The sequence below is a fragment of the Talpa occidentalis genome, unplaced genomic scaffold (assembly GCF_014898055.3).
Source record: "Talpa occidentalis isolate TD23 unplaced genomic scaffold, MPIMG_talOcc4v2.1 talOcc4.17, whole genome shotgun sequence".
Classification (NCBI taxonomy): Eukaryota; Metazoa; Chordata; class Mammalia; order Eulipotyphla; family Talpidae; genus Talpa; species Talpa occidentalis.
Genome location: NW_023601754.1, coordinates 54,098,570 through 54,123,836, shown reverse-complemented (window position 1 = coordinate 54,123,836; position 25,267 = coordinate 54,098,570). Strand labels below are relative to the sequence as shown.

General features: G+C 59.1%; 1 protein-coding gene across 1 annotated transcript; it reads right to left on the bottom strand.

Annotated features, from left to right (window-relative positions):
• Positions 1 to 13,486: 13,486 nt before the first annotated feature.
• UNC93B1 (unc-93 homolog B1, TLR signaling regulator) lies at positions 13,487 to 21,826 on the bottom strand. Its single transcript, XM_037517445.2, has 11 exons — positions 21,731 to 21,826; positions 21,422 to 21,563; positions 20,760 to 20,913; positions 19,125 to 19,286; positions 18,775 to 18,907; positions 18,362 to 18,455; positions 17,795 to 17,919; positions 17,027 to 17,209; positions 16,287 to 16,560; positions 14,573 to 14,691; positions 13,487 to 14,219 (listed from the first exon to the last, which is right to left on the bottom strand). The coding sequence occupies exons 1-11, from the start codon at positions 21,824 to 21,826 to the stop codon at positions 13,884 to 13,886; spliced, it is 1,818 nt and encodes a 605-aa protein (XP_037373342.1). The 3' UTR covers positions 13,487 to 13,883.
• Between the last annotated feature and the right edge of the window lie 3,441 nt (positions 21,827 to 25,267).

Here is a 25,267-nt window from a genome sequence, read left to right as displayed (position 1 = left end):
TCCAATCAGCTGGTGCAGGAACAAGTCACACTGTTCTCCTCACCTGGACTGGCAAGGAGTTCCCTGATGACGAAAAAGAGGAAGATGCCCAGGTGGGACACAGGGCTGCACTGCCCCTTCTGGGAAGCCCTCGGTCCGCTCACCGCACATGTGTCACAGGCACTTCCTGTGGCGGAAGCAGCTGCAGGGAGAGTCTGAGGACAGCGCAGTCCTTGTCCTGTGTCCTCCGGTGTGACGAGGGCAAGTCCCCCGACCGTCTGAACCGCGCTGGGATAACAATGTGTGCTTCGCTATCTCGGTTCCTAGGCTCATGTGGAAAAATGCAAGACGCTCGAGTATCTTGAACGCATACTTGGTTCTGCTGTGGACTCTCAGGATGACCCGCCCCTGTCCACCTACCAGCCCTGGACATGCGGTCAAGAACATTCACTGCATGGGCCTCCCCCAGTGGCGCAGCTGTTGAGCACTGGGTTGTGAGGCTGCCCGCAGCCTCTGCAGCGCCGGTTCGATCCCCGGCCACCAGAGGAGGGTCCCTCATGGCGCGCAGACCTCTCCTGCCGCCCGCTGCTCCCCTCAGCAGTGTACTTCGGTCCTTCTGCCTGCTCTGCTCCCCGCTCTGGCTCTGGTGAATTCTCTCACCCTCCCGCGCTTCTGACTGTACCCAGTGCTTGTATAAATAAATAAATAAATCTTTAAAAAATAAATAAATAAAGAGCTTCTGCACAACAAAAGAGACAGTAACCAAAACAAAGAGACACCCCGTCGACTGGGAGAACATTTTTGCACCCAACACTAATGATAAAGGACTGGTCACAAAAATCTACAAAGAGCTGATGAGACTCAACAACAACAAAGAAAATAATCCAGTCAAAAAATGGGCAGAAGAGCTAAAAAGAAACTTCTCCTAAGAGGAAATGCAAATGGCCAACAGGCATATGAAAAAATGTTCAGCATCACTTGTAATCAAGGAAATGCAAATAAAAATGACAATACAATACCATCTGACACCAGTGAGAATGGCACATATTAAACAAAACTAGCTACAGCAAATGTTGGCGAGGATGTGGAGAAAAAGGAACTCTCCGAACTGCTGGTGGGAGTGCACACTGGTCCAACCACTATGGAGAACTGTGTGGAGACTTCTTTTTTTTTTTTTTTTAAGATTTATTTATTTATTTATTCATACAAGCACTGGACACAGTCAGAAGCACGGGAGGGTGAGAGAATTCATCAGAGCCAGAGCGAGGAGCAGAACAGGCAGAAGGACCGAAGCACACTGCTGAGGAGAGCAGCGGGCGGCAGGAGAGGTCTGCGCGCCTCACCCGGCAGTCAGGGATCGAACTGGCATTGCAGAGGCTGCCGGCAGCCTCCCAACCCAGCGCTCAACTGCTGCGCCACCGGGGAGGTCCTGTGTGGAGATTTCTGGACCTACTAAACATAGAGCTTCCGTATGATCCAGCAATTCCACTCCTAGATATTTACCCAAAGGACACAGAAACATCCATTCCGAAGAGCACCTGCACCCCTATGTTTATAGCAGCACTGTTTACAATAGCTAAGCTTAGGAAACAACCCAAATGCCCAAAAATAGATGACTGGATCAAGAAGATGTGGTCCATATACACCATGGAATATTACTCAGCAATCAAAAAAGATAAACTCATGTAATTTGCAGCAACATGGATGGAGCTGGAAGGGATCATGCTCAGCGAAATAAGCCAGAAAAAAAAAAAGAAAAATGCCAAATGGTCTCACTCATAGTAGGAATTTAGAAAACCTAAATAAGGGGGACCTCCTTGGTGGCGCAAGGGGTTAGGCACCACACTATGAAGTAATCCGTAGCCTCTGCAGCACGAGTTCGATTCCTGACCAGCCAGGGAGCAACCCACATGGCGCGGCAGACCTCCCTGACTCACCCGCTGCTCCCCTCAGCAGTGTACTTCCGTCGATCTGCCTGTTCTGTTCCCCGCTCTGTCTCTGGTGAGTCCTCTCACTCCCGGCATCTCTGGGGCCTGTACCCCAGCCATTGTATGCATAAATAAATAAATCTTTTAAAAAAACACTAAATAAGGGGCCAGGAAAAAGACTAATTATAATAAAGCAAAAATCAAAATCGACAAGCAACTATAAACCAGAGACACACTACAGGGGGTGGAGGAGGGAGGAGGATCAAAACAAGGGGGCTGGGAATTGCATGGGGACTATAACCAAGATGAAAATGCATACATTGTGCAAAAGTGAAAAATGATGTAAAAAATAAAATTTAAGAAAACGGAAAAAAAAAAAAACACTCACTGCCGAGGGCCATGGAGAGCGGGCAGCATCCAGCCGTGCACAGGGCCGGCTCCGCGGGAGCCTCCGTCCACCACAAATCCCTTCAGGCGCCAGTTCCCAGGGAGGCGCTCAGAGCTGTCCCCGCACAGACCTTGAGGGCTGGCAAGAGCTTCCTAAGAGCAGCGAGGGGCTCTGGACTGAAGAGGCCCATGCCCCAAACCACTGGGTGTACGCTTCAGTGGGAGGCTGTTAAAATAAAATGGAACCAGGGGGGCCTCTCTGGTAGCTGAGGGGTTAAGGCTCAGCGTCCACTGTGAAGGCCTGAGTTTGAGCCCTCGCCAGGGAGCTGACCGCAGGGCGCAGCAGACCTCTCCTGTCTCCCCACTGCTCCCCTCGGCAGTGTGTTTCAGTGGATCCACCTGCTCTGCTCCCCACTCTGTCTCTGGTGAATCCTCTCACCCTTCCTGCACTTCTGTCCTGCACCCCAGCTCTTGCATGCATAAATAAATAAATCTTAAAAAGAAAAGAAAAACACGACTAGTCCACAAGCAAATGAAAATACACTCAACCTCAAGGGCTACTGGTAAAACCTAAACTAAAGCATTTTTTAAAATGTATTATTTTTTTATTTTTTATATTTTTTAATATTTATTTATTTATTTATCCAAGCACCAGGTACAGTCAGAAGCGCGGGAGGGTGAGAGAATTCACCAGAGCCAGAGTGGGGAGCAGAGCAGGCAGAAGGACCGAAGTACACTGCTGAGGGGAGCAGCGGGCGGCAGGAGAGGTCTGCGCGCCATGTGGGACCCTCCTCCGGTGGCCGGGAGCAGCCAGGGATCGAACCGGCTATGCAGAGGCTGCAGGCAGCTTCGCAACCCAGCGCTCAACTACTGCGCCACTGGGGAGGCCCTATTTTTTTATTTTTAAACAATAGTTGCTTCCCCCTACCCCCTCAGGTGTAGTCCCCACAGAATTTCCTTCCCCAAGGCACCCGTGCACCATCACCTCAGTCCCCCGTGCGCCTCCCTCCCTCCCTCTGACCCCTCTCCCTCTTTCCCTGCAGGATGTCTCTGGTTTATAATTGTCTGTTTTTGCTTTGTTGTGTTTTGTACTGTTGTTTTTTTTTTTTACACTGATGTCTTATTGGGTTCCCCTGTATTCCTCCTATAAGTGAAACCATCCGATATTTTTCTTTTTCCTTCTGGCTTATTTCACTGAGCATCATTCCTTCTAGCTCCATCCACATTGCTGTGAATGGCATGAGTTTATCTTTTTGAATGCTGAGTAATATTCCCTGGTGTATATGTACCACATCTTCTTGATCCAGTCATCTATTTTGGGGCATTTGGGTTGTTTCCAAGTTTTACCTATTGTAAACAGTGCTGCAGTAAACATAGGGGTGCAGGTGCTCTTTTGAATCACTGTTTTTGTGTCCTTTGGGTAGATCCCTAGGAGTGGAATTGCTGGGTCATATGGTAGCTCCATTTTTAGTAGACTGAGGAACCTCCACACAGCTCTCCACAGTGGTTGGACCAGTTTGCACTCCCACCAGCAATGCAGGAGAGTTCCTTTTCACCACATTCTTGTCAACATTTGCTGTTGCTTGTTTTTTTTTTTAATTTTATTTTTATATTCCCCATACAATTGCAACCCCCTTATTTTGACCCCAATCCTGCCTTTCCCTGCCCCCCGCAACAGTGTGTCTCTGGTTCATAGCTGTTGGTTGATTTTGATATTTTCTTTCTTACAGTTGTTCTTTTTCCTGGTCCCTTATTTAGGTTTTCTAGATTCCTGCTATGAGTGAGACCATCCGGTATTTTTCTTTTTCTTTTTGGCTTATTTCGCTGAGCATGATCCCTTCCAGCTCCATCCATGTTGCTGCAAATGGCATGTGTTAATCTTTTTTGAATGCTGAGTAATATTCCATGATGTACATGGACCACGTCTTCTTGATCCAGTCATCTATTTTTGGGCATTTGGGTTGTTTCCAAAGCTTAGCTATTGTAAACAGTGCTGCTATAAACATAGGGGTGCAGGTGCTCTTTGGAATGGATGTTTCTGTGTCCTTTGGGTAAATCCCTAGGAGTGGAATTGCTGGATCAACTGGAAGCTCTATCTTTAGTAGGGTGAGGAATCTCCACACAGGTCTCCATAGTGGTTGGACCTGTTGCTTGTTTTTTTGATGTGTGCCATCCTCACTGGTGTAAGGTGGTGTCTCAGTGTCGTTTTGATTTGCAGTTCCCTGATGATAAGGGATGTTGAACATTTTTTCATATGCCTGTTGGCCATTTGTATTTCCTCTTTGGAGAAATGTCTTTTAAATTCTTCTGTCCATTTCTTGACTGGATTGTTTATTTTGTTTTTGTTGGGCAGTGTAAGTTCTTTAAACTAAAGCATTTGGATGGTGCCTCCTCACGCCCACTGCTGTAACAAGTTGTAACAGAGGCTAAATGGCTAAATTGTTCTGAGATCCTAGAACACAAAGGGAAAAGCATCTGGCTTCAAGGTCTTCTTTCACAGGCCCACAGCGGGGGTTGGGGAGACTGGATTTCATCTGGAGGCAACCTGCCCCAGCCGGCAGAAGTGACCCTTCTTGAGCTGAGCTCAAAGGCCGGCTGAAGATCCAGTGATCTAACGAAAAACCTCTTCCTACTTCTCCATGGATGAATTGCCCCGTAAGTGACCCTGGACTTTAGCCCACATTTCTTAGCCCTTGACCCACTCCTTAGCCAGTACAATCAAACCTCAACTCTGGTCCCCAAAACGTACAAACCCTTTCTTAGCTGGGGAGGCAGATCTGAGTTTACCTCCTGCCTCCTTGCCAATCAGTTTGCAATAAAGCTTCCTTCCCCCAAGCGGGGGGTCACGGCCCCCACCTCTGCATGCTGGCCAGGAAGCTCACCACTTGGCAACAAAATGAGCCCAGATGTGGTGGCTGAAGGCAACAGAAATGTATGGGCTCACGGTTCTGAGGCTAGAAGTCCATAGGACAGAGAGGTGTCCCCAGGCCCACACTCTCCAGAGCCTGGGATGGGGGGCTCCTTCCTGCCCTACCAGTCCCCACAGCTGCCTGCGTTCCTCGGCTTGTGGCCACACCCCCTGCTCTCTGATTAAGACTTAGCGATTGGGGCCTCCCCGGTGGCGCAGCGGTTGAGCACTGGGTTGCGAAGCTGCCCGCAGCCTCTGCAGCACCGGTTCGATCCCCAGCTGCTCCCCGGCCACCGGAGGAGGGTCCCACATGGCGCGCAGACCTCTCCTGCCGCCCGCTGCTCCCCTCAGCAGTGTACTTTTTTCTGCCTGCTCTGCTCCCCGCTCTGGCTCTGGTGAATTCTCTCACCCTCCCGCGCTTCTGACTGTACCCAGTGCATGTATAAACAAAACAAACAAACAAACAAATAAATAAATAAAAACATGCCTTTATAAAAAAAAAAAAAAAAAAAAAGACTTAGCGATTGGTTTGGGGTCCACGGGACAACCCACGATGACTTCCTCACCTCTAGATCCCTAATTTAGTCACTTCCAAAGATGCTGAGCGAGTTCTCGTTCACCGAGGCTCAGGAGGTGGACATAGCTTGGAGCCACGACCAAAGCCCCTGTGCCGCACAGGCGCACCCCTCCCTGGAAACGTCCTGACCACCGACAAGGGCCTGTGGAGCCCTTGGGAGGCAGGTGGCATGCGCCGGCCCTGACTGGCCCTGTGGCACGTGGGTCCCCAGAGGTGACGCCTTGCCCGTGGTCAGTGCATCCAACAGTGGTAACCAGATGCTGGGGGGAGCTGCGCTGGGGGCACAGACATCTGAGTGAGGCCTGCAGGTAGACTCTGCAGCCATGAGGAAGTCCCGGTCTGGGAGCAGGACATGAGGCCAGTGCCCGGGGCGGGAGGACAGGCACCTTGGGGCGTCTGTCCCTTGGCTGGGTCCTGAGTGCAAGGGGACCCACAGAGGGGCTCAGTGAATGGAATGGGCATGTCGCCCCAGCTGCCCCAGCAACCTGTGACCGCAGTATTCAGGTGCGGTCCCTGGCCAAAGAGTGGGCTGTCCCTGGCCACGCTGGGAAAAACCACCCAATGGGCTTGGGACAGAGCAACCTCCCTCCAGACCCGCGCCACACAGAAGGCGGCCCACCTGGAGCCATCCCTGCTCAGAAGACCCAGAGCCTGTCTAGGTCCAGAGCAGGGACCCCAAAGTGCAGCAGGATTCCCCCTGCAGGGAGATTGTGGTAGGGTAAGATTAGCTGCTTCCAGAGACTCTGCAGAGAAGCGTCAGAGACAGCGACTGAGAGGCCCCAGGAGCCAAGTCCGGTCCCCACCAGGAGGAGGGGATGGCGGAGGCTGTGGCCCAGGGCGCTGTCCAGTCACAATGAGGCCCCAGGACAATTTTAGAACCACGGGCCCCTGGGCCTCCCCTGGTGGCACAGCAGTTGAGCGCTGGGCTGCGAAGCTGCCTGCAGCCTCTGCAGCACCGGTTTCGATCCCCGGCCGCCGGCAAGGGTCCCACATGGTGCGCAGACCTCTCCTGCCACCTGCTGCTCCCCTCAGCAGTGTGCTTCGTCAGTCTGCCTGTTCTGCTCTCCGCTCTGGCTCTGGTGAATTCTCTCACCCTCCTGAGCGTCTGACTGTACCCAGTGCTTGTATAAATAAATAAATAAATCTTTAAAAAAAAAAAAAAAAAGAACCACAGGCGCAGAGAGGGAGTCTTGAGAGCACAGGTTCTCCCAGTCTGCTTGCAGCTGGAGCCTGTGGGACGTGGCAGACCTTCTGTTCTTTATGACGTAGGCAGTATTTAGGCAAAACCTCTGTGCCTCCCTGATCTCGCCACATCTGAATATTTGCTTATTTGTCTGAGATTTTCTCTTTTTTTAAAGATTTATTTTTTATTTACACAAGAGCTGGAGTACAGGCCAGAGGCGCCGGATTCACCAGAGACAGAGCGGGGAACAGAACAGGCAGACTGACCTAAGTACACTGCTGAGGGGAGCAGCAGGTGAGACAGCAGAGGTCTGCTGCGCCGTGTGTGTAGCTCCCTGGCCGCTAATGGGACTCAGGCTCACACTCAGGCCGCAGTGGCTGGCGATACTTGAGAACGCTGTCTTAAACCCCTGCGCCACCAGGGAGGTCCCTGTTCAGCTTTTTGAACGTTCTCTAACATGACCTGGAAGCGCTGCCGCCTCCACCACTGGCCGGGTCCAACGCTGTTCTCTGGTGTTTTGCTCTTTAGGCAGCACCGCTGGCAGGTAGAAATGTATCAGCATCGGCGGCTGCACGACAGTCGAGTGGTTCAGAACAAGCATGATTTATGATGCTACAGTTTCTCTGGGTCTGGCCTGACTCAGCGTTCTCACAGGCTGAAATCGGGGTGTCAGCCTTGAGTGTGGAATTGCGGTGGGCCAGTGCCTCCACCCCGCCTTCTGAACAGAGATGTCTACACAGCTGTCCTGTGTGCAACAGGGGAAAAGATCCCACTTCTGTTGTTTTGACTACTGGTGGCTGCTTAGGAGGAAAACTTCCTCCACCCTTTAAGGAAAAGGCTGGAAAATAACTGAATTGTGCTTGTAGCACCTACCTAAGCAGCAGAATCTGCCAAAAGTATAAAATGAACAATTAACAATTCCAATGATGACTCTTCCCAGGATGGTTAACAATGGGAAGCGGCACAGATTTAAAAGCAACTTCTGGTGGGAGTCAGGGCTCCAGAATATGAAGATATTAAACGAGGCCCCCAGCAATGCCTCCCAGGCCCTCGGGTCTGCGAGTCCAGGGCAGGTACAAAGCGCTGCTTCTCAGTCTCTGTTCCTTGGGCCTAGACACTACCCCCCACCCCCCGCGGAGAGCCCCCCACACCAGGCCTGAAATACGGGGCCTCTTTTGACCCTGTTGCCCTCCGGTATCATTTGATTTATTCAGTATCCTGCAGGGCCACCACCTCCCAGAATTGAAAATCATCAATCAGCTCCAACAATACAGAAATTCTTCTGTTGACGTCTTTTAAAGGTAAAGGGAAACACACTTTAGAACACAAGCTCCCACAAAATGACCGATGGCCCATCTGACCTTCCTGTTAATAGTGTATGTAATAGTAGTAGGTGGAGTGCTTGCAAAACTCGGGGCGTGGCCCTGACAGGCTGTGGGCTCCGGGGCGCCTACACGCGCATAGATGTCGCCACTGCAGGTAGTGTGAGACCTGGGTGCACCCAGAATCCCATGGAACCCCACTCGCCTGTGTCCCCCAGACCAATGTGTCTCCATGGCTACAGTTGTCAGCTCCACTGAGAATTATTAAATTCAAATTCACACCAGGTTAGTGTCGCACCCAGACATACTCTGCCTGGAGGCCAAGTTCACTCCTGACTGCTGGGTCCATGCCAGTTGCTGGACTGAATTCCAGGGCGACTTCCATGTCACCTCCCCTTTATGTGCTCTCCTCTCCCCTCTGCGCCCCTCTAAAATGGCACCCCTCCTCAAATCACTCCAAAACCAACCTTAAGCCCGACCTGCTCCTCCCTTTTTCTTGTGTCTCTAAAATTCCTGCAAATTATACATATGTATTCATCACAAATGCATCTGTATCCTCCAAATTTTATGTGTGTGTATATATATTATATACATAATATATATATATATATATATATATATATATATATAATTTGCCACACTGCTATGTATGTGTATGTCCACAGCTAGATACCCTTTACTAAGATTAAAGCCCACACCCTGATCAAACAGTACTGGACTTGCCGTGGACACCACTGGCCCTGCCTCACCCTATGGCCCTATAACTATCCCTAAATTCCAATTGGCGGTAAATTATACACCAGCCTTCCTTCCTTTTACTACTGATTTTTTTTTTGGTTAAGATTTTATTTATTGGGCCTCCCCAGTGGCGCAGTGGTTGAGTGCTGGGTTGTGAAGCTGCCCGCAGCCTCTGCGGCGCCGGTTCCATCCCCAGCTGCTGCCCGGCCACCGGAGGAGGGTCCCACATGGCGCGCAGACCTCTCCTGCCGCCCGCTGCTCCCCTCAGCAGTGTCCTTCGGTCCTTCTGCCTGCTCTGCTCCCCGCTCTGGCTCTGGTGAATTCTCTCACCCTCCCACGCTTCTGACTGTACCCAGTGCATGGATAAATAAATAAATAAATAAATCTAAAAAAAAAAAAACTTTAATGAAAAAAAGATTTTATTTATTTATGCATACAAGAACTGGGCACAGGCCAGAGGTGTGGGGGGGTGAGAGGATTCACCAGACACAGAGTGGGCAACAGAACAGGCAGATCTACTGAAATTCACTGCCGAGGGGAGCAGCGGGGAGACAGGAGAGGTCTGCTGCGCCATGTGGGTAGTTCCCTGGCCAGCCGGGGATCTGGAACAAGTGCTGTAGTGACTGCAGCTGGCTTCTTAGGTTGCGTCACCTTGCGCCACCAGGGAGGCCCTACAACTGATTTATTGACATAAGTTCACATCCCTAAAATTCATCCCTGTAGTAGTAGATGCAGCGGGTTTCAGAATATCCATCCCTGGACAGCCATCACCACTATCGAATTTTAGAACATTCTCTAAAGAGAAGCGCCATACCTGTGAGCAGCCCCGGCCCCGCCAGGCCCCAGCATCCATGGCTGTGCTTTGGTCCCTGGATTTGCCTGTCCTGGATGTTCACCTAAGTGGCACCTACGCTCCATGGACTTTGGCTTCTTTTGCTGAGTCCAGCTTAGCAATGTGCAGCTTCATCCACCTTGTGGCTCCAGCCTGCTCAGGGTACCCCAGGCCTGGCTGCACCCCACCTACGTAAGGACCCACTCCCTGTTCAGGCCTGAGGCAGAGCTGACCTGGCCATGAGTCATCATTTTCTCCCACACTTGTTGATGTCCGGGAAGGCACCCATCCCAACACCCACTAACGCCCCACCCACTGCCCCGGGCTGCGGGGCTGAGAGCCCTCCCCACCAGTGTCAGAGGCCACCCTCAGGGCCTGGTCATGGGGCTGTCCCCAGGGCAGCTCAGGACAGGTCAGCGGCTTCCTCACGTCCAGAGCCAGAAAACACCGGAGCCTTGCAGCCTCTTGGCAGCCGTGACAGCCCGTCACGTTCAGGCTGGTGTTATTAGCTTCTCCTTGCTATGGAGCAAACTGCCATCATCGCAGAGGCTGGAAACGTCACCCACTGATCCTTTCACCTCATGGGGTCAGAGGCAGCTCCAGCCCCAGCGCTGGGGCCGCCCGGGGCTGTGGGGGAGGTGCTGGCCCTCCGCCTCTCTGTCTGGAACTGAACCCCTCCATGCTGAGTTCGTGGTGGTGGAGGTGCCAAGGACCCCATGGCGCCCCATGGTCCCCAGCCAGCCTGGAGTTGACGAGGCCAGGCCCTCCCGGATAATCTCCCCTTTCTTAGCACAAAGGCAGCTGCATGGGAACCTAATCTCGGGGTGATCTCCCTTCACACCTGAGGGGGTGGCGAGCCTGGGGGGCCAGGCAGAACTGTGCCCACCACACCTGTGCTGCCAGCTAGAAGAAATCACTAGTCCATGCCACCGTCAGGAGGAGGGGGAGACCCAAAAGTCAAGGTCAGAGGTCACCTGCCATTCCTGCCTATTTGAGAGCCTCTCAGAATCAGGGGGTGACAAATGGGCAAGGTGTGGATTATGTCTCTTTAGGGGGCTATTGCTTTTTATTCCCGATGATTTGCTTCTTTGTGTGATGATTTGCTTCTTTGTGTGAGCTTTGAATTTCCAGCTCAGTTTTGGGGGTGACCCGAAGAGTACTGGGGGCTGGGAGCAGGTATGTGTCTGCAAGGGCATGGCCTAGGATCCAGACAGGTCATGGAGCAGCTTCCTGTGTGTTTGCATGAGGAGCCCAGGGGGCACCGCATAGCCCCAGCCGCTCCTAAATGTTCATTTCTCAATTCTGGGGTTCCTAGGCAGATGGGAAGATGCCTTTGTAGAAACCCCAAACTTCAATCAAACAGGCCAGAAAATGCAAAGCTCTCGTGGGGAACGTTTTCCCTCCCAGAACCCAGATTTCCTCACCTCTTTCCGTGGCTGTGAGTAGTTCTCTCCCTCCCCTAAAATGCTGCTTTTCTAAGGTCCAATCTCCTGCCTCTTCTCTTTGTGCCCCCGGGCAGGGAGCTCCAGAAGTGGCCTTGGGCCCTGCCCTCCCGCTGGGCTCCACCCAGCTCCTCCTCTTGCTGACCTGGGTCCTGTTCCCCCATGAGTTTTGGTGCCAAGGGGCTTTGCTTTCTTGGGAGCTCAGCCGCAGATTTAAAAAGATGAGGGGCCTCCCTGGTGGCGCAAGGGGTTAAGCACCGCACTATGAAGCCAGCCACAGCCTCTGCAGCACAGTGCGATCCCAGGCCGGCCAGGGAGCTACCCACATGGCGCAGCAGACCTCTCCAGTTTCCCTGCTGCTCCCCTCAGCAGTGTGTTTCAGTGGATCTGCCTGTTCTGCTCCCCACTCTGTCTTTGGTGAATCCTCTCACCCCCCGCATCTCTGACCTGTACCCCAGCTCTTGCATGCATAAATAAATCGTTTTAAAAAAAAAACAAGGGTGGGGGACATTAAAGGAACTGAAGTATAACGTTTTTCCTTTCAGTATCTACCATTTGATTGTCTTAGGGTTTTAAAAACAAATAAATAAATAAGTAAATAAAAAAAGAAGTATGGTTCTTACCCAGCAGTCCCAGGTGCTTTGGGGGGACGCCACGGGCTGTCTAACCTGCTGAGATGTGAACAACAGTTCAGCCCAGGGCTCGCGCTGAGCAGCTCCCGGATCAGACTGACAAGCTCACAGAGCTGCCTTAAGCCAGAGGACGGCGGTGACCCCTGACCCAGAGGTCAGAGAGGCGAGGGGAGATGACCCCGAAGTCCACGTCATACTTCATGGCGAGACCAGGCGGGGGCGGCGCCCCAGGTGTGAGCGGCAGCCCGGCCAGGATGTGGCTGCAGGGCTCAGTCGGGGTCACCAGCCTGTGTGCAGCCTGCCCGGGTGGGTCCTGTGCAGCGGCCAGGGCAGCGAGAAGGCCGGAGAAGTCTGCTGGTGGGGCCACAGCCCAGGGCACCAGCCCCCACCCGTCCACGTGCCTGGCCCAGCTCTGTGGCTGCGCAACATGCAGTCTTTGTCCAGTACCAAGACAGACGCTGTAGAAATGATGTGGAAACTCAGCGAAGACCCACCCCTCCCCCCTTGCAGGCTTGCCAGGGCCCCATGTGCTTCCAGATGGCACGGTGACCTGTGTCATGAGCTGATTATCAGAGCCTTTGGTTGCCCAACTCCCCTGGAGTGGAGCTGAGGTCCTGCCCCAGAGCCAGCTGCCACGGGGCTTCTCCCTTCCAGGCCAGCTGCAGCAGGGGAACTGGGGGGCAGGCCTTAGCACTCCAGCCAGCCCACCCCCACGGGCGTGCCACCTCTGGGCCTGCCCGGCACTGAGACTGCGTGGGAGGCAGGCGTTTGGGCCTCCCACCGGGGTGGACAGGCTGCCGTGGCCCCTGTGACTGCAGAACCCCATCTCTGCCAGACAACGGGGTAACTAGTTTGCAGCGGGTTACGGCAGGCCCCAAGAGGCTCCTTCTCAGGGGTGACAGTCCTGGGGTTAGTCACCTTCCCTTGAACAGGGCCCATGTCCAGGGGGACCGCAAGGAACACCCAGGGAGGCGGTGCTAGGGCTGACATGGGTTGGGGGCTACTCTGTTCTACCTCACTGTCAGGGGTCCCCCAGCTTTCTCAGTTCGGGCCCCCTCTGCGTCTCAGGAGCTTTTTCATGGTACTCCTAGGTCCAAAGCACCCTCGTCGTAGGTGTTCTTTGAGACTCAAACTACTTAATATTATTGTTCTGACAACCTTGCGGTCACTTGGAAAACAGACCAGGCGTCCCCGGGATGGAAAACGGGGCTTTTATTTCGTCCTTTCAGAAGCGCCACGACTTGCTGACCAGCCCACGCACCTGACAGCCTCGTCTGCCTGGACTCGGCTCCCTTCCGGGGTGACCCCTACGCGCTTCAGAAGTGGACCCAGCCCCCAGCGGAGCCCCTTGGCGAGCTGCAGGCAGAAGCGCCCCGGCAGAAGCACAGGGGTGGGCCGGAGGGCTGGGGGTGCCCGCAGAGGCGGCCCCAGCCCCACGGCGGCCCGGCACGAGCTCAGGCTCCCGCGCCAGGTGCGGCTGGCCGAGCCCCGGAGAGCGGAGGGGCCGGGGGCGCGGGCCGGCCTGCCTCCCGGGGGGCACCAAGGCCTGGGGCGGCGCCGGCGGCTCCCGGCCCCCAGCCGGGCGATTCAGAATCTTCTCTTCGGTCACTTTCTACACAAGCCGCGCCTCCTGGCGGACCCGGGTTAGGCTGCGCAAAGCTCGGGTCGGGCGGGACGGGGGAGCGCGCGGCGAGAGGACGCCGCCGGGGTGGGGGGCCCCTCGGGGGTGGGGGCCCCTCGGGGGTGCGGGCCCTGGAAGCCCAGGCCCGGCCTGGGGGCCTCAAGCCCCCACCAACCTGGAGGGAGTCAGGGGGTGGGTCCCAAGTTCAAGCTCCAAGTGACCCCGGGCAGGCTCCCCAAGGGGCGCCCCAGGATAGGGGTCGGGGGCGCAGGAATCAGACGCCCCCCCACCAACCCGGGGCGCCGTGAAGGCGGCGGGCAGGCAGGGTGGCCCCTCACTGCTCCTCGGGCCCGTCGCCCCCCAGCGCCTGCTCGTAGGGGCAGGGGCGGCGGCCGAGGCCCGCGGGCTCTGCGCCCGGCCGGGCTCCCGCGGGCGGGGCCTCCTCCTCCGCGCCGTCCTCCGGGCCTCCGCCGGCGCCGCCCCCGGGCTCGCCCTCCGCATCGCTCTCGTCCGAGTTGTCCTCCTCCAGGTAGCGGTAGCCGCGCACCTTGTGCTGCGGCCGCGGGATGCGCGGCTGGCGCGGGGCCAGGCCCCGCCGCAGCTTCTGCTCCATCCACAGGTACGAGGCGGCGGCGGCCAGCAGCGTGAGCAGCAGCACGGCCAGCTTTGCCTGGGGACCCAGCGAGGGGTTAGGGAGCCCGTCGCCCCGCAGCTCCCCCTCCGGCCCTTGGCCACCTAGGCCCATACCCCAGCTCCGCCCCGTGCCCCCAGCGGTTCTCCCGCCCGGTCCCTGCAGGGCTGCCTCTGCGCCTGGGTTAGCTCTGAGCACGCCCGCCAAGCCCCACACAGGCCTGGCCCTCCCCTCCCAGAGCGTAGCTCCATCCGTGCCTGACACGTGGGGGCCAAAAGGATGCCTCAGAAACCAAAACCGCAGTCGGAAGCAACTTCAGGCCAAACTCAGCCCGCAGGCCCCGCGCTGTCATCACATTACCCCAGGCCCTCCGCCCGGCCACCCACCCTCACCTTCATGGGCAGGCCCGAGCCCAGGTACACAATGAAGATGGCCACCGCCTGCCACCAGTGGTAGATGGTGAAGATGAAGTCTTGTCTCTCCTTGTCCTCATACAGAATTCCCAGGAGTGCTGCGGCACGCAGGGCAGGAAGGGAGAGGTGTCACCGGGGCCACCTGTGACCTTAGGCCCTGCCCTGGTCCCGTCCTTGGCACCAGGCGCCCAGAGAGCCGTGAGCTGGTCCTGGGCCGCCCCCTAGTGGAGGCTGGGTTGGCACAGGCGCTGAGCAGAGGCCGCAGTGGGCTGAGCCCCCGCAGGGTGAGATCTGGGCCACCTGTGTGGCCGCAAAGGTGGAAAGTTCACGTGCAGTCGTACCCTGTCCCCTCCAGTTCTCAGACATAAAGTGCCAGGCTGCCAGAGGCTGTTTCTCCTCCTCACCTCGGCCAGGGAGGGCAAACAAACCTACAGATCCAGGGGAGAACTGTTTTCCAAAGAAGCCTCCCAGGGGCAGGCAGGAAGCCCTGCTCAGAGGTCAGAGACCCAAAATCCGTTCTTAGAGCTGTAAGTGAGGAGAGCGGGCAGAGGTGTGAGCTCCGGTGTTGGCTCACTTTCCCATCTCTAAAATGGGGTGACACGTGGTATAGATTGTGTTGTGAGGTTTTAAGGTGAGAAAGCCCACACGGCACCTGGCGCTCAGGACATTAGCACCCCCGTCCTGAGACCCCGCAGAGCGACAGTCCCCCAGGGGGCTGCTGTGAAGGGACATGGAGCCCCCCAGGGCCCTGAGGACAAGGCAGGAAGCAGAGCTGAGAAGGCATGCCAGGACCACGGCCAAGGGGAATCCTGTCAAGGGCTCCAGGTGCCCAGGCTGGACACTGCCCAGAGATGGCTGCCCTCAGCAAAGTGGCCAAGAGTAGTTGGGGCTCCATCCCCCACAACGGCTATAGACATCTCTCTATCATGGTGGGTGCAAGGGTCGCCTGAGCCAGCCCCTGCCCCACTGCAGCAGGCATGACCTCCTCACGCCACACTCCCAGGGGTGACATTCAGAAATGTTAGCAGCACTGGCACCGAGAAAGAGGTGCCTCCTTCTGTGCGCTGGCTGCATGTCGCTGGTCTGTGCCCACCCTGGGCAGAGAACATCAAGCAGCTGCACTCTGACCCACTCCCTTCTTTTTGCAAACATGGCCCTTCCCCAGTTGGGCAAACCGGGCCAAACTGGGCCCCACCCTCACAGCTTAGACTTGAGGCCTGGACCCTGCTACTCTAGAAACCAGTGCTGGGGCTTCATGCCTGCACCCTGCTCCTGCACCCTGAGATGTAGACAGGGCCACCTGCCGCTTCCCATGTCCCTGGGCACAGGCCCCACATTGGCTCCAGTGTTATGAAAACTATGGCAAGTTAGACCCTGTGTCCTGGCATGAAAGCAAGGTGTAACCAATGTGCTCCTGCAGACTATCTCTGGGGCACCCACAGTGTCCACAACTAGCTGCTGACCCCTAAGTGTCCACTGGACCCCAAGCCACCCTGGGCTATCCACAGGAGATCCAGGGGTCATGCAACTACCATACTTACCCCAGGGTGTCCAGAGCCCCCCTCCGCCTGTACTGACAGTGTCCTTCCTTCCAGCCCATGAGTGTGCACACGACCCCATACGAGACCTCCAGTGTGCTCCCCCAACCACCCCCAAGTAGCCACAGGGTGCCCTGCCACGTGGCCATACTCACTGCTGAGCCCAGTCTTGTTGAGGGCACTGCCCACGCCCCACAGGACAGCTGCTGCATAAAGGATCCAGGTGTGCTGCTGGACTCGAGGTGCCGGAGCCCAGAAAAAGAGGCCGAGAATGAGTAGCAGGTGCAGCCCGGCCCCAGCCATCAGAGGCACGGCACGGGGCAGCCACAGCCCCAGCAAGCCCAGCAGGGACGAGGCCGAGGCACCCAGGCCGTAAGCCACCAGGAGGTACGCCAGGCGTTCCAGCCCCACCGAGCAGACACCGTAGCCCTGGGACAAGGGAGCACACGGGAGGTCAGTCGGGACTGCCCACAGGCCTCATTTTAGGCTACACCCTTCCCTCTTGGGGTCACCTGGAGGCTAACTCGCTTCCAGGCTTCCTGGAAGATGGGGGGGTTTACATGGAAATGCTCGGAGCACTCCCCCCCAGAAGAACCCCAGAGGCAGCATCCTGCATAGAACCAGGCCCGCCTGTGGTCACCGTCTCAGCTGCGTGATGCTTTTGACAGCGGGCACGGGGCTCTTCGCACTCCACAGGCAGGGAGCCCAGGCTCCTTAAAGTAACCTGGCCCGGGTGGGGGTAGCACAAGGGAGCCAAGAGAAGAGGGGGCGCAGATCTGGGGCACAGGTGCACAAACTCATTCGTGTATTGAAAAAGTATTCGTTGTGCATCTGAAATTCAAATCTCCCCGGACGCCCCGCATTCCACGCGCAATCCCGCACCTGCCGCGCTCACCAGGGCGATGCCAGTGCAGGCGAAGAGCACCTCGAAGCCGCTGTAGATGAAGAAGGGCACGAGGTGGCGCAGGCGGAAGTCGCGCACGTGCTTGAAGGGCAGCTGGAAGATGTTGCCCCAGCCCACGCTACGCAGGTCGATCTCCTCCGTGGGCCGGTACGCGGCGCCGCACAGACCCAGCACCTGCCGGGCGCGCTGTCAGGGGCGGCAGCCGGGCCCACTGGCCCCGCCCCGGCCCACCAGGGCCCCGCCCCTACCGCGCCCTCGCCCGCCCCTACAGGCACCGCCCACCAGGGTCCCGCCCACCAGGGCCCCGCCCCACACACGCTGCAGGCCCCGCCCCCAGCACACCGAAGGGCCCCGCTCCCTACACGCCGCAGGCCCCGCAGGCCCCGCCCACACACGCCGCAGGGCAGGCCGGGGTCTTGCTCTCTGCTCCGCCCCCAGGCCAAGCCACGCCCTGGTCACGCCCCTAATCCCTTACATGTGCCTTCCGGTACCGCCCCCGGGCTTGGGCTATGTCTTCGCCCCTTTGCTCCCCGTGACCACCCCCGCCCCCCCGGCCCCCGCGCCCCCCCCCCCCCCCCGCCTCAGGGATACCGACTCAGTCCACAGGCATCACTCGCCTCTGGACTCACCAGGCTCCCCCCAAGACTCAGCGGGGGGGGGGGGGCCGGCCCCGCCCCGGACGCCAGCCCCGCTTCCAGCCCGCGCCTCTCCCCCACCTCGCCCGCCCCGGGCCGGCTGCGCCCCTCCCCGCCGGCGCACCAGCAGCATGGCCAGGAAGGCCACGGCCATGAGCACGCTCTCCACCACGATGAGGTTGCGGCTGCGCGGCAGCGTCCGCAGCACCGTCTTGTTGAAGCCGTTGAGGACGCCCTGACTGTTCGTACCTGAGAAGGGGCGAGCAGGACACGGTCACCTCGGCCCACTCAGGGGAGGGGGCGTCAGCGCCTGCGGAGGCGGGATCTTTGGGGACCAGTTGGAGGTTAAGGTCCCTGGACCTGGATGCACCCCAAAGAGAGGCGCTCCTCCCCCCCTTACTGACATATTGCTCCCAGGCTGGGGGGAGGCTTGGGCCAGTCCACCTCCCCCCTCCATACTTTCACCTGAGCTCTGGGGGAATGCTGGGCCCTGAGAATGGGCCCCCAATGTCCCAACCACATTTGCCTTCAGGGATCTGCGCCTTGCCCTCTACAGTCACCAGACGGCAGGATCTCAGCCCCGAGCGCTGTGAGCAAGGGCACCCTCTGTGCCTCGGAGGGCCCGGCCTCTACTGGATGGCTCAGGGGAGTGGGTGAGCAGCCTTAGGGACCCCACCCCAAGAACACTAACCGCAGTTCTGCACATTGTACAGCGTGTGGTTCAGGTCGTACAGGTAGTGGTTCAGGAAGTAGATCATGGGCAGCTGGGCACAGGCGAAGCTCAGCTGCGGGCAGGAGGGCAACTTGGGTAGGGCTCAGGCCACGGAACATAGCTGGATATGGGAGGGGCTGTGCACAGCCTTGGGGGGACAGGGGCCCTCCCGCCTCTGGGGGCAGCCCATGGTTGGGGGCGCGTGCCTGATGCAGAAGATCTGCTCAGCACCGTGCTGGGAGCGGATGAGGGCTCAGTCACCAGAGGTGACCAAGCAGGTTGGCTCGGGAAAGGGCGGTGGGACTGGAGAGCCGAAAAGACGGTGGAATGGGCTCTAATGTGTAGGTTCTGGGCCTGGAATAAGCCCCGAGGGCGCTGTACGTGGCACTCACGTGGAAGAAGCTGTAAAAGATGGCCTGGAAAACCAGGAGGTAGGGGGCATGGGAGCCCCGAGGCGGGCGCTGCCGGGGGGCCTGCTCCTCCCGCTCCTTGTAGTGGGCGTACTCGTAGTACTTCTGGGACATCCTGGAAGGAAGGAGACAAGACTTGCCCCGGCCCGACCTCTGCAGATGCCTCCGCTGCCTGCACCCTCAGCCGTGGGCGGCCAGCCCGTGTCGCGCGGACAGGGAAGCTGAGACAGAGGGCGGAAGGGACTGATCCAGGGAGCCACAGGCCAGACTGGCCACGCGGCAGAGGCTCAGCCATGTCTCCAGTCTCCCGCCCCGCTGCCCGCCATGCTCACCTGGTGATGTAGTTGCCCATGGAGGCCCAAAGAGGCACGATGGCCATGCCCAAGGCCACGGCCGAGGGCACGAGGGTGTAGTAGCGCTCCCAGTAGTTGGTGGAGACAAAGAGGGCATAGATGCCCACAGCCAGGAACATCATCCACTTGGTGCCAAAAAACCTGTGGGCAGTAGGAGCGATGTTGGCACCACAGGTCTACCTGGACCGACCCCAGTGACCACGACTCCAGGTGCCCGCACACGAGGATGCGCCAGGTGTGCTGAGAGCCCTGGACTCGGAGCAGGGGCCCTGAGGGGGTGCGCGTGGGCTGGTGTAGCCATTCGGACAATCCTCCAGGGGCTGGGGCAGGGGGCAAGGGACAATCATGGGGTTTGGAGTCACTCGGTCAACACCTGCCATGGCACCTGGGCGAGCTGTCCAGCCTTGGGCGTCTCCCAGTCTGAGGTCAGCGCCCCTGCCTCAGACGGCGGGGAACAGGGAGTGTGGGTGGCTACCAACAATAGGGACGTGTTCCCCTAAAGCCCTTCCCCGCTGCTGCTGCTGACCTAGTAAGGGCTCCCCGGGGGGTTTATCCAAGAAAGGTTTTTTGAACTTTAAGAAGGAAGCAGGGCCTCCCTGGCGGCGCAAGGGGTTATGACTCAGCACTATGAGGCTATCGGCAGCCACAGCGCGAGTTCGATCCCCGGCCAGGGAGCTACCCACACGGCGCAGGGGACCTCTCCTGTCTCTCCGCTGTTCCGCTCTGCAGTGGATTGCAGTGGATCTGCCTGTTCTGCTCCCCACTCTGTCTCTGGGGAATCCTCTCATCCCCTGCACCTCTGGCCTGCACTCCAGCTCTCGTGTGCATAAATAAATCTTTAATAAAAAAAAGAGGAAGTGGCAACAAGCACAGAGTGAAAGAAGGAAAAGCAGAGGGAGAGCTGAGGCCCAACTCTGAGCCACCGCTGGGGGCCCCCATCTCTGCAGACCCCCAACCCGAGTCTCACTGTAAAGACTGGAGCGGGCCGGGTGCGTGCAGGGCAAACAAGCAAGCAAAGGGGAGCTGCACACGAGTGCACACATGAGCATGTGCTTGTGCCCACGCACACGCAGGCGTGGTGACAGGCACGGAACGTCGCCATCGTGCCGGTGGGACGGGAGCGGCCTGTTAACGGGAGGGCTGGGGAAGGATTTCCTTTTTCTGATTTCCACTATGACTCTCACGCTGCCCGCAATCGTGATGAAGGAGGTTTGCGTCTTTTTTATAGACGGGGAACAAAAACCCGTGCAAGCAGCCGGGTTTCGGGGCCCATCTGAGCAGGCACCGCCACCCGTGGGGAGGGTGCCGGGGAGGGAATTTCTCGCACTGGCTGGGAGGCTGCCTGCAAGGCTGGGGTCTAGCTACCCCTGTGGGCAGCGGCCTTGCCCGTCCTGCCCGGGGAGAAGGGCCCCCGCGTGGGGAGGAAGGCCGGGTGCAGCCCGCAGATCGCATCCCCCCCAGACCCCACCCGGAGAGCACGGGGTGGGCACGGGCGGCAGGGAGTGAGTTTCACGTCTGGGTGCCCGAGGGTCTGGCCCTTGCTCTCGCTTCCCACCCGGGCTCACCCTTCACGCTGCCCTCGGCTCCCCGCCCCAGAGCACCCGCCCTGGCCACCTGATGAGCACGGGCGTGTAGAGCAGGGCGGCGATGGGCGTCACGTTGATGCCCATGAGCATCTTGCTGTCGATGTCGGGGAGCCCCATGTTGCCGTACTTCACCTCGCGGTAGGTCTCGTCGTAATGCAGGATCAGCTGCATCTGCAGGAGGCCTGGGGCCGGGTGGGCATGAGCGGCGGCCTGGCGCCGGGGCCACCAGCAGAGCCTGGCTCCGGGGCCACCAGCAGAGCCTGGCGCCGGGGCCACCAGCAGAGCCTGGCGCCGGGGCCACCCAGCAGAGCCTGGCGCCGGGGCCACCCAGCAGAGCCTGGCGCGCGAGGCCTTCGGGGCGCGGCAGGCGCCGTCGCCCACGCCACGCGGGCCCCGTGGGGCCCAGGGTCCCGCCAGCCGCGGCGCCACCCGCAGCCTGGATCCCGCCCGCCGCCCGCGCCCGGATCCCCGAGGCAGCCGACCCGGCCGGGGGCGCCGCCCCCTCGCGCGCCCGCGGCGGGCCGGGACCCCTGGGCCCGCGCAGCGGCGCCCCCCGCCCCGCCCCGCCCCGCCCCGCCCCGCGCAGGGGCCGCCCCCCGGGACAGCAGGGGGAAGTGAAAGGGGAAGGGAGCGGCCCGGGCCCGGGTTTCTGTTTCCCAGGCCGGGCCCGGGGGGGCGCGGGCGCCGTACCCAGGTAGACGCCGTAGGTGAGCGCGCCGCCCGCGCTGGCCGCCAGCACGTTCTTGACCACGCCGAGGCGCTTGCGGCGGTAGTAGCGGCGCTCCTCCTCCTCCTCGTTGTAGTTGGGGTACGCGCCCACCAGCTCGTCCAGCTGCGGGGCACGCACGGCGCTCGCCCGGGGTCGCACCCCAGGGCCCAGCTCCAGCCCCGCGCCCCCACCCCCGACCCCGCGCCCCCGCCCCGTCCGCCGGGGGGCGCGTCCCAGCCCCGTCGGGGCGACCTCCGCTCCCGGGTGCCCGCCCCCCGCGCCCGGCTCACCGGCGCGCCGGGCCCATCGGGGAGCCTGAGCCGGTCCTCGTCCCCCTGCGGCCCCGCGGCCCCGGCCACCGGGTAGAGCGGCGGCTGCGCCTCCATGGCCGGGCCGCGCCGAGCGCTCGCGGCGAGTCCGGCCGTCCCGGGCCCGCCAGGCGCTTCCTCCCCGCGGCGGCCCCGCCCCGGCCCGCCCCGCCCCGGCCCGGCCCCGCCCCCGCGGTGGGGTGCAGCGGGGCGCCTGGGGGGCGGGGCCGCGCGTGCACGAGCCCGGGCTGGCTGCGGGGACCCCAGCCACGTCCTGGCTCCGGGACTTGGGCAGCCGGGGCCGCGGCTCTGCGCCCTCGTCCTCACCTGCAAACCCGACACGCCAGCGCTACTTCTGGTACAGGGCAGGGGAGGGGTATCCTGGGACCCCAAAACTGCCTGCTCTAAATGCGTTCTGCCATCCGCGCACCCCCTCCCCCATCAGGACCAAACACACGCCCCGCTGTGTAAGGCCGTCCGTGGAGGGGCGCTGCAGTAACACCCGCGCAGCACAGGGAAGGGAGAGGCTGCATCAAATAGTTTCCCCTTGAAACACCCCAAGTCACCCACTCCCTGGTGGGTGAATGCCCAGCCCAACAGGGTGGGCGCAAAGCAGGGCCCCTGAGGCCCCGAAACTTGCCACACATCTAAGGTGCCTCCTGTGGAAAGGGCAGGGGGCCTGGCCAGTCTGGAAGGAAAAGAGAAAATGAAAACCAAGAGAAAGGCTGCCCTGGCACCCCCCGCGGGGCTCTCACCACGTCTGTGTCAAGCGTCTCCTTCCAAGTCCCCCAAGTCCCTGGTGCAAGGCCAAGGCCGAGCTGCAAGCGCCGCTTCCTCACGCGTGTGTCTCTGCTCCAAGCGCCTCCTCCAGGTCCCGCTCCCGCTTCCCTTCATCCCTTCTCCGGCTCCTCCTGGCTCCTTTGCGCAGCTCCACTTCCCTTAGGGTGGGCAGGAAACCTCGAACCTCCCTTCCCTGGGGACCCCGTTACCCCTCCAGGGCTGGGCTTGGGTTGCTGAGTTAAGGTAGTGTCTGAGAAACAGCCGGCCCCATGGGTGTGTCTGCAGGTTAGCAAAGAAGAGCCCAGCACCCCCCACAGAGGACCCCCACCCCAGGATTGGGGCCCACCTCTGACCCGCCCTTCCCCTTTCAGTTTTGGCTTCTGCTAGTGGGAGCTCTGGCAGGGCCCTGGGAGGCGCGATTACAGAGGCGCCCATGGGGCACCCCCCTCCGCGAGGGTCCAGAGCCGCCTGCACCCACCCCAGTGGGCCCTGGGTCCAAGCCTGCGGGGGAATAACCACACGCGGAAGATGAAGCCGGGCCCTGCTTCCACCGCTCTCAGCTTAACTTAAAATGGGCCCAAAGTGTAAGCAGAAAACCCCAAAGCATCAAGCTCCTAGAAGAAAGCGGGGCGGGGGGTGTCGCTGGCTTTGGTCTTAGTCATCTTTCGGATAGGACACCAGAAGCACAAGACCCAGAGGCGATGCCAGCAAGCAGGACCGCTTGCTTCCGCACCAGAGAAACACAAGAGGAAAACGGAGTGAACACACCGGAGAGAGCGTCTGCAAGGCCCGCCCTGGGCCCCACACTCACCGGGCAGCACACCACAAAGCCCCGGCAAACAATGACAAAATGGACAGAGGAACCAAAGAGACTCCCCCCCAAGGGAGACACCTTGATGGGCACAGGCACGTGAGAGGGGCTCAGTGTCACCTGTCACCAGGGACGTGCAAACCAAACCTCATACCTGGAGGCACGGCTGTCGCCCAAAGGCAACAGGGCGGTGAGGACGCGGTGGAAGGGGAGCCTGTGTCCTGTGGGCCCATAAATGGGCGGGCCCCCCCCAGAGAGCAGGATGGAGGCGCCTCAAGAAATGAAAAGGAGGGCCTCCCCGGTGGCGCAGCGGTTGAGCGCTGGGTTGCGAAGCTGCCCGCAGCCTCTGCAGCGCCGGTTCGATCCCCGGCTGCTCCCTGGCCACCAAAAGAGGGTCCTGCATGGCGCGCAGACCTCTCCTGCCGCCCGCTGCTCCCCTCAGCAGTGTACTTCGGTCCTTCTGCCTGCTCTGCTCCCCGCTCTGGCTCTGGTGGATTCTCTCACCCTCCCGTGCTTCTGACTGTACCCAGTGCTTGCATAAATAAATAATCTTTAAAAAAAATGTCAAAACTACCACTAATAAAAAAAAAAGAAAGAAAGAAATGAAAAGGAGAAATTCCACACACTCCAGCAGCCCCACTTGCGGGCACAGGCCACGGGAGCGTAGACAGAGGTCTCTGCAGCCCCCGTGCACTGCAGCGTCGTGCACACGCCGGAGACAACCCGAGCGTCAGCAACAGTGAGAGGATAAAGAAGAGGCAGCGTATGCACGCGCGCGCACACGCACACGCACACACGTGTGCGTGCGTGCACACACTGTTACAGGTGTGTCTCACTTTATTGTGCCCGTTTTATTGCACCCTGCATTTTGCACCGTGACGCTTCCAGCGCCCAGCAAGGCAAGCAGTGCCGGGTTCCCGACAGCACCTGCTCACACCTGGCCTCTGTGCCGCGTTTAATCCGGGCGGACACGTCGTGTTTAGACCTGGCACTGCCGCACACTTACTGGACTGCCGTGCGGTGTAAACATCGCTGTTCTAGGCGCTGACATACCATCCGTGTGAGACTCCCTGTTTTGCTTGGCTGCTGGGGTCTGGAAGGGACGCCAGAGATCCGCAGAATGTGCTGGATTCAGCCACGAGAGGTAAGGAAATCTGGCGCTTGCGACGGCGTGGGTGGACCCCTGACCACCAGGCTGGGAGAGAGAAGCCAGGCAGGGAGAGACAAACGTGGCCTGGAGTTGCTACATGTGCAGCAAGACCAAAAAAAAAAAAACCTCCCAAATCCAGAGTGGAGGGCGGTTGCCAAGAGCTGGGAGGTGGGGAGGAGGCGCGCGGGGACATCCAGTGAGCAGACGGGCCGTTCCTGGACGTCTCAGACACGGTGCAAGGACCGCAGGCGGCAAGTCACGGCACCTTTCCTCGATTATTTCCCCGTGAGAAGAAACGGCAAGTGTGTGCTGGCCGACAGCAGCAGTCCTGCCGCAGCACAAACCTACCAAGGCAACACGTCCCTATCTTACCCTACACAGTGTCATAATCGATTATATCTCAATTTAAAAATACCTGGCGCATCCCTGGTGCAGCAGGGGTGAAAGTCTCAGCGCTATCAAGCTGTCGCCAGCCACTGCGGCCTGAGTTCGAGCCCCGGCCAGGGAGCTGACCCCCAGGGCGCAGCAGACCTCTCCTGTCTCCCTGCTGCTCCCCTCAGCAGTGTGTTTCCGTGGATCCACCTGTTCTGCTCCCCACTCTGTCTCTGGTGAATCCTCTCACTCCCCGCACCTCTGGCCTGTACCCCATCCCTTATATGCATAAATAAATAAATCTTTTAAGATTACCCCTGAGAAGGGGTACAGCCTCGCACTATTTCCCTTCTGGTTTTCTCTGCCTCATTGCCTACCCCTCCCCCAGGGAACTCCCCAAGGACCT

What these genes read in the sequence shown, in the direction of transcription:
- UNC93B1 (XM_037517445.2), bottom strand. Translation starts at nt 21,826, where the DNA reads ATGGAGGCGCAGCCGCCGCTCTACCCGGTGGCCGGGGCCGCGGGGCCG. An exon ending in CACCTACGGCGTCTACCTGG is followed by an intron (nt 20,914 to 21,421) that starts GTACGGCGCCCG and finishes ACCCGGCCCCAG; the next exon opens with GCCTCCTGCAGATGCAGCTG. An exon ending in CAACAAGACTGGGCTCAGCA is followed by an intron (nt 14,692 to 16,286) that starts GTGAGTATGGCC and finishes TGCGTGCCGCAG; the next exon opens with CACTCCTGGGAATTCTGTAT.